The 13937-nt window shown below is 39.1% G+C and overlaps 2 protein-coding genes across 3 annotated transcripts in view; one reads left to right on the top strand and one right to left on the bottom strand.

Annotated features, from left to right (window-relative positions):
* Window positions 1-7177, top strand: part of RECK (reversion inducing cysteine rich protein with kazal motifs) — a 46076-nt gene extending 38899 nt beyond the window's left edge. For both annotated transcript variants that reach the window (XM_014254571.2, XM_014254572.2), the window contains 5 exons: window positions 1176-1368; window positions 2549-2759; window positions 4027-4100; window positions 4807-4962; window positions 5931-7177. In XM_014254571.2, coding sequence (XP_014110046.1) covers window positions 1176-1368; window positions 2549-2759; window positions 4027-4100; window positions 4807-4962; window positions 5931-6140 — 844 coding nt within the window. In that variant the 3' untranslated portion in view covers window positions 6141-7177. The remainder of the gene's footprint in view (window positions 1-1175; window positions 1369-2548; window positions 2760-4026; window positions 4101-4806; window positions 4963-5930) is intronic.
* Window positions 7178-10994: 3817 nt separating this feature from the next.
* Window positions 10995-13937, bottom strand: part of ADNP2 (ADNP homeobox 2) — a 28957-nt gene continuing 26014 nt past the window's right edge. Inside the window, exon 6 of the mRNA XM_005525232.3 lies at window positions 10995-12879. Within this exon, the coding sequence (XP_005525289.2) occupies window positions 12851-12879 (29 nt within the window). The 3' untranslated portion in view covers window positions 10995-12850. The remainder of the gene's footprint in view (window positions 12880-13937) is intronic.

Raw genomic sequence — 13937 nt, 5'->3', positions numbered from 1 at the left:
ACAATATTGGTCTCTGTCTTCAATTTTCTCAGTGTTGTGCAATACTGCAGTCTCCTTTGAATTAGTTCATTTTTCTGTTTTGAAAGAAAGCCATCAAAATAAGTTGTGTAATGTTGTGCTTTCATGAAAGCTGATTGTAGTAATTTTAGGTTTTTTTCCTTTTTCTGCATTTAAAATGCCATGATGCAGAAAAATACTGAGAAAACACTGTAGTTTTGTAGCTGTTGCAGCCATAAAGGCTTTCAAAATTGGAATTTCAAAGCTGCATTGTGGATAAACTTTCTTTACATTTTATGTTTGAAATTTGGAGAGTACATAGAAGCTTTCAGTTTTTCAAAATTATTCATCATTATGCTTAGAACCTCAACTTTTAGTTTCAGTAAAGGACTGTACACAGTACATTTTTCTGGGTTAGTGTGATAATGTAGCTCAGACTGAACATGCTCATCTGATAATGCCCCTGATGCACTTGGAATATGTTTAGGATCTTACATTCCACTAGTGAAGCGTTTAAATCTCAGAATTTCTGAGCCTTCCCTAATATCAAAGGCATGTCTGTAATGCATGGGAGCGCAGCACTCAGAGAAGAAAGACCTATTGTGCATTATCCAGTGGTGGCATAGGTGGTAGAAGGAGAGGGTTGTGCAGAGAGGGTTGTTGTACAGTATTCTGAACCTCTAAAGCAAGAATCCAGATATTTGTAATTGAAACCATATAATCTTGTAGGTCTTGTTTTCACCCCTTTCTCAGAGAAGCGTGAGACTAGACCTCTGCATTAGAATCTTTTTTTCTTGCTATTTCCATGTTTTCTCTAGCCTAGCTGTTCTTAAATATTCATTTACAAAATGAAGTATGGGAGTAGGTAAGAAGTTTATCCAAGCCTTTGTCCATAATCCATTGAAAAAATCTTGGTAAAAGGGAAATGTTAGTGGAAACTGTAGTTGTGTTGACATGCATTGAGGAAATGTGGTGTGAAACCATTCCAGGTTTGTGATGAGACCTGAAATGGGCTATTCAGAGCGTTTTATCACTTGTATTTCCTGCAGCTCTGCTGAGCCACAGTTAGCTCTAAAGCACTGGAGAAAATTTCACTGAAAATATTTTCCCTCAGTGTTTTGAGACTTTAAAAAAAAAACTCCCATGACATGACATGAAATTATTATGACTTTCTACAGGTGCATACCAAAGAAACAAGTTTGCTTGACCAGTTTTGAGAAGTTTGAATGCAGCCAGCATGAATGTGTGCCAAGGCAGTTAAATTGTGACCAGACACGGGATCCTGTTTGTGACACAGACAATGTGGAATACACTAACTTGTGCACTTTGTACCAGAAAGGAAAAAGTTTGGCATACCGAGGACCATGCCAGGTAGGAAGCGGTTCTAGCAATAAGTATCAAATCTTTGTTCCTTGGTGTTCAACTTAACCATTTTTATTTTTCTTTCTTTTCAATATTGTTTGTTTGTTTGGGTCTTTTTTAAGTATTCTTTTTTGGGGTTTATCACTTATAATATGTTCTAATAAAAAGCAGTAATTTAAAAATTTAATTTTAACTAGTATAAAAAATAATCTCACAATCTGCATGATTTTGTCAGGTGTTTCTCTGCTTTAGTTAACAGTTGTCTCAAAGCCAATCAGAAGCTCTACTTGTGCTTTCTTGGGGGGTGGTACTCTCGATATTTATATCTTCCTATATATGCTGATAAAGCTTGCACACTAAGGTGTGTTTGCAGTAATTAGTGCAGTTTCTTGATTACTTAAATGCTAATTCTTACCAATTTTAACTTGTTGAAATATAAAATAATGCCCAGTCATAGAAAGTCTTTAGCTTTTTGTGTGACTGTGCCCCAGGTTTACCAAGTTCATTGCTCAGGATCTATTTAGAGATTAGGTGACTGTAATAATTTTCTAGTTAGTCTGCATTGGATTAGTCTCCATATTAATCCTGGCGAAGGATTAAAATTAGGTTTAGTTTTTGCTCCCACCACTCTCTACAGTGGTGTTAAACAAGCTACTTTTGTCACTTTACAGTAACACATACACAAATATGAGTAATGTAGGTTAATAAGTGATGTATAAAAAGATACAATAACGTGATAGAAATACATGTACACGCACACTAAATTTTAAGCACACAAAACCACACCAAGATGAAGTAATAAACTACTATTGAGTTGTGAACAAATTAATTTTATTAATAGAATACTTTAAGGTATTTAAAAATAAATAAAAACTAAATTATTTTAATTTATTTAATAAGTTAATTTAAATATGGTCATTTTATTTAAGCATTGGCACAGGACAAAAGTTGCTGAATGAAGAAATAAACTTTATTGTGCATTTCTCAGACTGTCACCTTCGTGAAGTACTTACCCTTTTCATTTATGGCCCATTCATAAACCGGCAGGTTATCCCCTCTGGATTCCCCACCTTTCCAGAGGTTTGACAGTACCAGCAGCGAGTTCCCCTTGGCTCTGGTTTTCCTCGTGTTGAGGCGGCTGCGGGGTTTGCGGGGCTGAGCTGACAGCTGTTGTTGCTGTGTGTTCCAGCCCTTCTGCAGGTCGCTGGAGCCCGTGTGCGGGCACAACGGGGAGACCTACGGCAGCGTCTGCGCCGCCTTCGCCGACCGCGTGGCCGTGGACTACCACGGGCACTGCCAGGCCGTGGGCGTGCTCTCCGACTACGGCTTCCACTCCGAGTGTGCCTTCGTCAGGTGTCCCCAGCTCTCTGCCACGGGCTGCAAACCCATCCTTGCACCAGGTGGGGCAGCTCACTGCCGAGAGGGGAGAGCATTCCAGGCGCTGGCTATAGATGGGGCGACACTTGGAACAAAACATAGGCTGTAAGATGTTATATCAACAGAAAGAGTAAAGTAATGACTCTGCTTAGGGTTAGAACAGCCAGTATCAGAACTAGGATGAGTAAACCTGAGTTGGAAAGGCCTTGGCTTTAGGAGGCATGCTCCTTCAGTCTCTTAGAGACTGGCAGCTGGGATGGGTTTGGGAGAAACCAATGAGGTCTGTGGTGACCGGGGAAGGATGCTTCTAGGAATCCAGTGAGTAACTTTTCGGAAGTGGCAGCGCAGATACCACAGCGGAATGCTGAGCTGTCATCAGCATAGGGTTCCCAGAAGGACAAAGATGGTATTTAATTAGAAGACAGAGTAAAATACCATATGTATTCACAGTACTGTGGAAGACAGCAGGAGCAGTTTTGCAGCGTGCTGGTTTGAACCAGTCTTTTGTTGTTTTCATAAGCGCTTCCTTTATGAAACAATAGCTAATCACAGGTAATAATACACAGAGCAAGAAGAGCTCTGTTCTTAAAACAAAAGAGTTTTATTCATTTTTCTCCTTTCTCACCCCCTTTGAAAAAGGATCTTTGTGCTTTCTAATAACATTTGTTACTGTAAATGTCACTCTGAGAATATGAATTACATATAAGTTGGAGAGTGGATTTAATACACAGACATGGATAGGAAGCTGAAATATTATCCCTTTGGTTTCTGACATGGTGAGGAAAAACAGTAGGAGAAATACGATGTCTGTCAGACAAGCACTTTTTCTCACTTGTTACCTAAAGATTTTAAGCTCCAACATGGTGCAACTGCAGCAATTAATGCTTGCAATACATATAAATGCTTCTGTCACTTCCTAGCTATATCAGCTCTTGAAATCCATCATTTCTGTAGCTGATATGCATGCATCTATACAAAGGCTTGTACACAGTACCTCCAGTTTTTAGCTAACAATAATGAAGGATCTTAAAGCAAATGAAAATTCATCTTGTTGCTTCATGCTGATAGTAGTAAATGTGTGTTGAAAGGTGACTGCTTTTGCATTATAAATGTTTTCAGTATTAAAAAAATCTTAGAAATGTGCAATTCTACTGTCAAATTGAAACATTTACTTTGCTTTGATAATTTTGCTATTTTCATTCTCAGTTAATATTCAAATTTTGACTCTTGCTTACTTAAAAGTGAAAAGACTACTTGTTTTTATTACTGAGATTTCTTTAATTTACATAGGAGCCTGCTGTCCACTATGTGCTGGAATGCTGAGAATCTTATATGACAAAGACAAGCTGGATAATTTTGCAAGGGTAAACAGTTCAATCATGCCTAATGTTAAATGGTATATGAAAAGTCAAGTTATGGTGCACTTCCTCCTGAAAGGTTATAAAAGCCATTTTTTTTAGTTGTTATTTGTGATTCTTGGGGGTTTTTTTTCTTCTACTTTCCTTTATTTCTTTACCTGAGTCATAAATTGAATTACAATGCAAAGCAAAACAGAATTAGAGTAGGCACAAACAAACAAACTCAGGTTTGCAGTTTAAGTGAGTTGTAATAGTGCAGACAAATTATACAGGAACAGCATCTGTGATTCTACTGCTTTTCTGTCAGAGATGATGTGTTTGTAGGTGCTGTGTGTTGACCAATTTTGCTGAGCAACAGTGTCTCTTGGGTCATGACTGCACCTTGGAGTGTTGTCCAGTTGTCATTTCTAATGGCACCTGGGACACAGTGGCTAATGCAGCTTCTCAGTTCATACATTACAACATGTGACCGTGAAGAATTTTTGGAGGGGTTGGTTTTCAGGTTTTTTTTAGAATCAGTGAATCATTTATCGTGTGATGTTTTAGAAGCATTGAATCCTTTAGGTCTTTTGCTAGCATTTAGAGTAGAGTTTAGAACTGAGTAGTTTAATGGCTGAAACACATTTTCTGGCATGACATAATGTTATTGAAACTGAGGAGGAGACTATTCCATAATATCACATCATCTGCAGAGTTCTTTGTTTTCTTCCAGGTAACCAATAAAAAGCCGATAACAGTACTTGACATACTTGAAAAAATCCGCCTGCATGTGTCAGTGCCGCAGTGTGATGTGTTTGGATACTTAAGCATAGAATCAGAAATTGTGATTCTCATCATTCCTGTGGATCAGAACCCCAAACCATTGCAGGTAGATGCTGTTATTATTTGACTTACCCAGCATGGATTTGTTTCACTTTTGCACGATGGTGCTTGTTTATCAAGCAGATACATTGTGTGTTATTTGACTGCTCATGCCCTGTTAGATCCAACTCGGCTCCAACTTCTGTCTCCTCCTCTAGCAGAAATAGCCCAAAATGTTACCAGAACTTAGGAAGGAAAGTCTTACCAGCCTGGTCAGCTCTCACTCCATCTGCAGCAGGTGCTGTCAGATTCCTGGGGGGAAGAGGACTCTGAAATCAGAGGCCAGCACTGCTTACCTCATTGGTGGCATCTATTGCTGAACTAGACACTCCACAACTTTCAAAGCTTTGGACCTCCAGATATTAAGCTTGTCAAGTTTAACCTTCACCAGAGGCAGTTTCCAATACTTTCAAAGAGACTTTATTGCTAAATTCCTTTCTGGGGTGTAGTAGAAAGTGAAGTGGAAAAAGTGAATTTCCTAACAGAAATTCATTAATATCATCATGTCAGTGGGGGAATGGAAACCGGCAGTTTCTCAGGTTCTATTACTTCCATTCTTTTCTCCCTTTCCCATAAACAAAATCAGTTTTCTCTGATTTGGAAGAAGCAGCCCAGGAAGGAGAAAATCTTGATTTTTCCACTGTTACAGACTTCAAGGAAGTAAGCTGGTCAATCAGGAAGGCAGGCCTCAGTTTTAGAAGCACTTTCTTTAGTGATAATTCACTGTGGGCTTTTTTGCATCAACATTCAAAACACATCACCCCATGATAACTTGTATAGAGCTTCCTTCCTCTTCCTTTTCTACTACTCAGAACTTCCACAGGAGTTTTCATAGTACCAAAGTCTATGATGAGACCTCTGATCTGTTTTCCAAGTACTCCCCAAAATTATCTAAATCTTGTGTGCTGATGGGAATGCCTTTGCATTGGCATTTTACGTGGTAAGAAGAGAAATAGTAACATTTTTCCCCTCTAGATTGAAGCCTGCAATAAAGAAGCAGAAAAGATCGAGTCCCTGATCAATTCGGACAGCCCAACATTAGCGTCGCACGTGCCACTGTCAGCTCTAATTGCATCTCAAGTACAAGTTTCATTTAGCATTTCTTCTGCTTCTGCTCAAGTGGTGCCTGCTCTGCACTCCCTGTTCATAAGCCTTCTATTCACCTTGTCATCAGCATGGAGATAGTACAAATAACTGCTTGGGAAATATGCATGAGCATTGTGGTGTTCCTATTGTGAAGGACATTTGGAGTTGTTGATCACTGAACCAGAAAACAAAAAAACGTGCAAGATCTGATGGACTTTCAATTTTCAATGAAGGACTAGAAGTATTTGAATAATGTGAAAAGATGATTCTCTTATTCATAACTAGTCAGATGACTGTTTCAGCACAATTAGATTGTTTTCCGCGGATCTTGGAAAGCATAAATATGCTCTGGAAGGTTCTGACATTATGGATTTATGATTTTCAGGAGAAGGGATCTTGTAGGGTTTTTCCAGCAATGAACTAAACAGTGTTTTGACTTTACTGAAGAATGCTAATTTTATATTATTCAGATGCTATCAGTGACAACGAAAGCATGCACCTATTTTAAACATCATTTTTGGAAGAAACAGATTGCTGCTACTTAATTACCTTACCAAAAATTTAAGTTTATTCTCATGTAAATATGCTTTCATATTTTATTATAAAGAAAACTAATTACCCCTGGGCCTATTTCAGTAGACATCTTTCCTTGGACTAGTGAAGACTTGCAAGACTTTGGGCTCACTGCTTGTAAAATGACAATCAAGCTCCATGCTGGTACCTGACTTCAGTGAAGAGATGTGTTCTTTTTATAGTTTTGTACATTTCAGAATCTCATATTGGATGCAAAATTATAAAGAATCTCAGTATCTATATTTAAGTGCCATTTAAAATATTGCAGTATTTGCATGTTATCTAATTAAATTTATACTTTAAATGTTTATACAAACAGTATGTTTTATTACTTATTGTATTTTATGCACCTGACTTTACTCTACATGAAGTATTTTATATCAGTATTATGATAGCCAAGTTTTGAAGTATATACAGAAAAACTTATTTTTGCCAAAATGCTGAACTTTGAAAGAAAGCACTGAAAACTTTTTAAACATGTATGTTGTAGCATGTTTGTAGCAATTATTTTCTGCTAAATCTTTTAAATGCAAAAGCATTAAAGCTTTTTATTTTAATAAACACTTGTGTCTTGTGTCCTTGTGTAGTAGCATGCATGTAATTTTATGGATTCAGCAGCACTGTATATATTTGCCTTTCTCTCCCAAAAGAAGCACTTAGAACTAACTGCACTTACACACATGCATGACTCACACAGATAATGTTCCCAAATAGATGTCAAGGGGGTCTCAAGGGTGAAAGTGTTCTTGCCAAATACCTTGAGGAAGACTCATGCACATAAATCATCTGAGTCTTGAAACAGAAGACTTGAGTATGTTGATAATCCATCTGTTTCTGAGATTTGTTACTTGGATTCTTTAGACTTGGACACAGAAATAGAATGGATGCATTTTTGAAAAGCTTTTTGAACTGAAATGGCTCAGATGATAGCCTCAGAAACTTCAAACAATTCAGATTATTTTTTCCAAATCATTAGCAAATATCTCTTCAATGTGTAGCCTGTTAGCTTGCCTAACATTTAGCTGAAGCAAATCTGATGCCTACTAAAAAGAAAGGAATTATAAATGTCTCAAGAATAAATAAATAAATATAAATACGCACACATACACACACATATATATAATATATGCACCACATTGGAAAATTCAGTAAAGAGCTTTAAAAACATGCTTTTGGTGGAATATACGGTAAATTTATATGTCTGTGAAAATTTTCTTTGATGAGAAATTATAACACAAAGTTGTCTTAATTTGTGCAATGGATCTGGAGAAAGCAGAATTTAAGCCCAGAGGTTCTGTAATTCTGTTATTTATGTCAGTGTCCATTGCTTGCTAGAAGAGAGTGATGCTTTTGAGAGGTTATGTTAAATATGTACAGAACCAATGAGCTTTCACAGAATCCTAAATTCTGAAATGGAAGTCCAGCATTCAGACTGTATAGGGGTTTACTGGATGAATGAAAGCATTTAAATATTTTCTAGGTTTTCACAAGACTTTGGACTACCTCAGAGGAATGAAGGAACTGTTTACTTGTGGGTTTTGAATTCAATTGAACGGGGATAAAAAATAGAAGAAACCAAGCCCAGTCTTAATTGCAACTTAGGAAATTTGAACCTGAAGGGGACAAATCTGATACAGGTTTCAGAGGAGTTTTCCATTAAAGTGCTAATGATCTTCTGTCACCATCTGTGTGGAAATCTGGGTTCACTTAAAAGGAATGGAGACAGCACAAGGGCACTTCAAAGCAGCACAAGCCTGTTTGTTGCTTTTCTAACAGGACCCAGATGAAACATTTACAAAACATTATTTGCTTCTCTGGTGAAAACCAACAATGGCAATAATTGGTTCCAGAGAGATGCCACCATCATCTTTGCTTAGTTTGGTGCTTCCCAGCAGGGTGGCATGGCATGGAAACAGAGATGCCAGAGGTGCCCTTTGTACACCCCCAGGAGAGGATCAGCCACAGGGACAAATTCCAGAGTGGGTAAAAGCGAGAGGTTTCTGGCTGAGTTCTGAATCCAGCAAGAGCTGCTGTTTGAATTTCAGAGGTGAGGAACAGTCAGCTCTGAGCGGGCATAAAATCACACCTGGAACTGCAGTGTCACTTCACAGCCCTTCTCCTCTCCCATGCTCTGCTTTCATGGTGCTTTACCCACAGTCATCACTTGGAGATTTGCACGTGTGTCTCTCTGTTCAAAGGTTAAATGTTATTTATACATCTCTACTGAGTTCATGACACTTCTCCAGCTCTTCCTTTTACACATAACGAAGAATATTTAAAAACTTTTCCCCACCATCTCTACTCCTAGGAAGCCCTGGGAGCATTTACATGAGCAAACACAAATACATGAATGCTCTGTGAGACTGTGGCCTGTGTTTCATATTTGAAGTCTGGACTGTAAGGTGACCCTATAGTCAAGTGAATTCCAAAAAGTAACAATGAGGGGAAAAAAGATTTCTCTGCCAGGGTTGTGCAAGACCTGATTGCAACTTCCTGCCAGTTCTTTGAACTGCTGCTTTTATACAGTGAGACAGTGGCTCCTGCTGCTCCACGTGGAGCAGTAATGAAGGGGACAACTGCAGGAAACTGTCACCTCCTAAGAGCAGCTGCACCTACCACTGCTAAGGCATTCTGCCTCCCGTATAGGTGTTCAGGGACTGCTTGTTTTGAGCTCTCTCCCAGGTCTCTCTGGGCTGCAAACTTTTGCAGAGCCTGTTGCATAAGCCAAGGAGAGCTTAGCCCATAAACAAACAAAAACTCTGTGAGGAGAACGTTTCCAAGCCCTAGCAGGTTGGTTTGCCTCATGTTATCACAACTACAGTCAAAAGGATATGCTTCTGGCATTAAGTAGTACATCAGCTTTTGCTGATTTTTTTTATATGCTAATTAATACCATGAAGCTGAAGGTTTCAGTTATATTTGAAGCTACCATTCTATACTAATTAAATGCTACCAACATTTGCATTATGGCCAATTGTGTAGAATCAATATTGAAAGCAAAGGTGCTTCCTTTGAAAACTGGGAAAATATCAATTGCCCAAAACCTTTCTCAATTTTCACAGACTTTGTATCTGCACTGCTTAATGGAAAAAAGTGTGAGCATTTAATCTCAATATAAGAAAGACTTTTTTTTACAGTGATAACAACAAATCCCTGGAATAAACTCACCAGGGACATGGTAGAGTCACCTCAACTGGAAATTTTCAAGATACAGCTGGCCATGATGCTAAATGAACCAAAAGGTTAGACCTCAGGCAACAGTGAAATATCTAAGTAAAAGCTCTCGTAAAAGGATTTTTTGCCTTTCCTAGGACATAAAGGAGAATAAAAAATAAAGAACAGCCTTCCCTGAAGACGTAGTAATTCCTGAAATAGTGCAGTAATCCTACCATTACTTACATAAAAAAAGGCCGTTAACCATAATTTTTTCATTAGATTATCATATATATGAGAACAATTCTGATTATAGGTGTGTCTATGTATGTATGTATGTATGTATGTGTATATATATAAAGAACACACCTGTGAACCTATAAATTACTTTCAAACTTGTATTAACAGATACCTGCTAGATCTCAGTCCTTTCTTAAAACAGAATAAATCTATTCTTCCCCCCAGAGTATTCTCTGATTTGCCTTCCCCAAAGCTGGATTCTGCTTCATTTGGCCTGGTCCAGTAAGGAGAGTAACCTCAGCCAAAGTGTGTTGATGTCTCTGTAATTCTGACACTCCTTCATCATTCCATAGCTTCTTGCTGTAAAGAGCCACCCCTGTGTTTTTGCAAATGCCTTCTGTTGTGCTTGGCAAGGTTTCTCAATTTGCCTCTTTGTGCTCAGTTCTCAGCATGAGTGCAATATATACAGAAGCTTTCAATCTGTTTCATCCAGTTCTGACTCTCCTTCTAAGCCAGCATTCCTCTGCAGCACTGCTGAATAGTCCTAGGGGGTTAAATGATTCAGTCAGTGGGTTATGATATACAGCAGAACAGAAGTTCTCACCAGTGCTAATGTGGCAGGTTTCAAATTAAAGCCTGCTCTTCAGCTTGGTGTTCTGCAATTCTGCACTGTTTGCTGACAGTGGAAGAATTGGATGGGTTGTTACTACAGTTTGGTATATAAATTTCCTTTTTAGCCAAGTTTTAAGCTGCAGCAGCAGGAGCAACATTCAGTAAATACAGATATATTCATATGCACATATATGCATGGTTACACACAACTATACACATACATATGCATATAAATATATTTATATCACAGTGCTCCGTATCAGGCTCCATATCAGCCTCTTCAGGAAGAGCACATGTGGCTATTGTAGAGAATTTAGCAATTTATTTTAGTAAAGAATCCTAATATGAGGGGTTAATACTTTTAAGTTTGAATTTCAAGTACAAATGGCAATCAAAGATGCAGGATGACCCTGATTTACTACATAATTTGTACACGGTACTGTCTGGCTATAAGCATGCAAAAAGGTTAAAAAGATAACTTTGGATGGTTTCATTCTCAAGCGCACTCAGCTGCAATTCATTTTTCTGTGAGTTCCCGCTGGTCTTCTCACTCTGGTCCCTCCTGCTCGGGGCAGTAAGAGCAGCTTCCAACTGTTGCTGGCGTGAGTCAGGAGCAGCCACCACCCCCCGACCGCTGCGTCACGGGGCCTCTGGCATAGCAAAGTAAGTTTAGATATTTGCAGCCATCAATTCCATGCAGCAACTGTGGCTGTACTGTCATTAGCAGTGCTGTGGGCACCATCAGCTTCATCCAGATCAGAAGCAGGGACATGTCTTGGCCAGAAAACAAGATACAAGCAGCAGCCTGTCTGGCTTTCATGCTGGAAAACAAATGCTGTTATATATACACATCCCCTGTGCATGTGTTGAACATGGCAGGTTGTGCATTTTGCTTCTTTAACAAGCTTGAAGTGGCAATGTAAATTCCCTATCAGCATCTCGTGGCTCAGCACTTTCCAAAGTGCTGCTCACATCCATAATGCAGCACTTGCTGTGTCCCTGCACCACAGCTTTAAGACCTCACTCAAGGCCCAGATGAGTCAAAGGGGATGTGAGAAATGGAAGTACACATTTCCAAAGTAGAAAAAATTAAATCTATCCTATTTTCCTTTCTGGCTTCAGAAGGTTTCAACAGGAGAAACTGTATAGGCAGGAAGAGTCAGGAGAACGAAACCACATAACAGAATGCTTATCATGGAGACTAGCAAAAAAGAGAGATGGAAACTTTTTCCATCCATAAGTCATGTAATAAGGATGTGTCATCACCAACAATCTCTACACAGCCTTCCCAGCCCTGCTCTGGGAGATGGCACAGCCAGGAAGTGCTGGTCAGCAACCACAGCTTGGGAACAGAGCAGGCCAAGCTGTGGAGGAGAGCTGAGTTACCCTTCTCCCAGGTCAGTCAGTCGTGATGGCAAAGCAGCTAACACAGTCCAGATTGTAACAACAATGATACATGGAACTGAGATGGTTTTCATTATTCTGAGAAGGATTTTTAGTCAAGTCTAAGCACACTCAAAAATATGCAAAGGCTTGATTACAATCCGGTAACAAGCATCTGTTGTTATGTTCATGGGGAGAAGTTTCTCTTGGCAGCTGTTTAAAAAACTTCAGAGGCAAACATGGGTGTGAGCAAGGGCCAGAGCCTCGGAAATGCTCTTTGAACTTTTCACATCATTGTTGCTGCATCAAGGGCATGTGCAGTACAGAAACACAGAATGTTAACCATTACTGTGGCCCTTCTTGCTCTGGTGTGTCACTCATGATCCATCACACCTTGTGCTCATTTTCTGTTATAGTCAGAAGCAGCACACTCACATTTGCACTCAACGAGTAAATAAATAGCAAATACACACAATTAAAGCAGACTGAGTTAACATCACTGGACCACACTGCAATAAAAAATTTTTTCAGTCCTTGTTCTCAATGCCAAGTTTCCCAAATGGAATAGTTCACCCAAGTTTCCTTTGTACAACAGTGCTGCCCATCAGCCATTAACTGATCCAGGTGAAGATAAAGGCATTGGCAGCGTGGATGTAGCAACTGTGCCATCCTTTGATGCACTGATTTTTAACAGCAGAGAAGTTTCCTACCAGAACATAGCAGGAGCATTTTTTCTTAGTGAATGGATGTGTAGCTGCTGCTGATCTTCAATACATTTTTACTGCCTGCTGCAACAGATTTTTGACTTCTTTGTTACTGGCAGATGCCATTTTCCAAGGACTCATTCCTTATCCAGAAGTGTTAGGAAAGGCAGACCCTGTTGGCAGGACAAGAGGCAGTGGGCACAAATGAGAAACCTCAAACTTCGTCTAAACATGACTTTTACTGTGAGATTGGTAAAAACAGCACTTGGCACAGGTTACCCAGAGAGGTTAAAAGTATTTTCCATCTTTGAAGATACTCAACACATGATGGAACACAGCCCTGGGATCTAGGTGACTCTGCTTCTTCCCACACCAACAATGCTCTAAATTCTGCAATAAAGCTGAGTAGTAGAAAAGTAGTAGAAAAGTACCACCATACATGCTAACCATATTGCTGGTCTCCTCACTTACCTTGCACTTTTAAAATGTAGTCATTTACAGTATTTGAATTTGAATTCCATGATGTATTTTCTCTCTGCAAGTTAATTCAAGAACAATTCTATTGCAGCAACACATTATCACAGAATACTGGGTTGGAAGGAACCTCAGGCATCATCTGGTCCAGTCTTACTTGGTGAAAACACAGTGTAAAGATGGCCCAAAACCCAGTCAAGCTCAGCCTTAAAAATGTCCAGTGTTGGGGAATCCACAACTTTCTCCCTTGGAAAGATTATTCCAATGCCCATTTGTTCTCATTGACACAATAAATAAATAAATAAATAAATAAATAAATAAACAAATCCCTCTTGCATCTACTCATAATAAATATCAAATATTTTTGAAATGTTTTACTTTGTGCGTCCAACCCACCTGCAGCCATCCCACAGAGCTGTGCTGCATCAACCAGGCAGCTACTTGACACCCTTGAAAAAAGATGGCACTCACTGAGCAAGAGGGTTGAATTCATCCAGTCCTTCCCAATCAGGATGAAAGTGGTTACTAAACATCCAAAAGCCCTCCTGGCTTGAGTGGGAGCTCTGTACTTTACCTGGGCAATCCAACCCACAACTTAGTGACAACAGTTCTGTGTTTGAAAAGAATCAAGTGAGTTGAAAATCCATTCCATACATTATTACTTATTCCTGAAAGTACATATCTTCTCTCATATATTACGGCCTTTTCTGTGTTGTGAAACAAAAGGTCTTGCCCAAAATATACAGCTTAGCAAAAG

Source organism: Pseudopodoces humilis, chromosome 1, assembly GCF_049639895.1.
Source record: "Pseudopodoces humilis isolate 2021_Gansu_Grassland_sample_001 chromosome 1, ASM4963989v1, whole genome shotgun sequence".
Taxonomy (NCBI): domain Eukaryota; kingdom Metazoa; phylum Chordata; class Aves; order Passeriformes; family Paridae; genus Pseudopodoces; species Pseudopodoces humilis.
The sequence above is the reverse complement of the archived record's forward strand: the minus strand, read 5'-3'. Positions and strand labels throughout refer to the sequence as shown.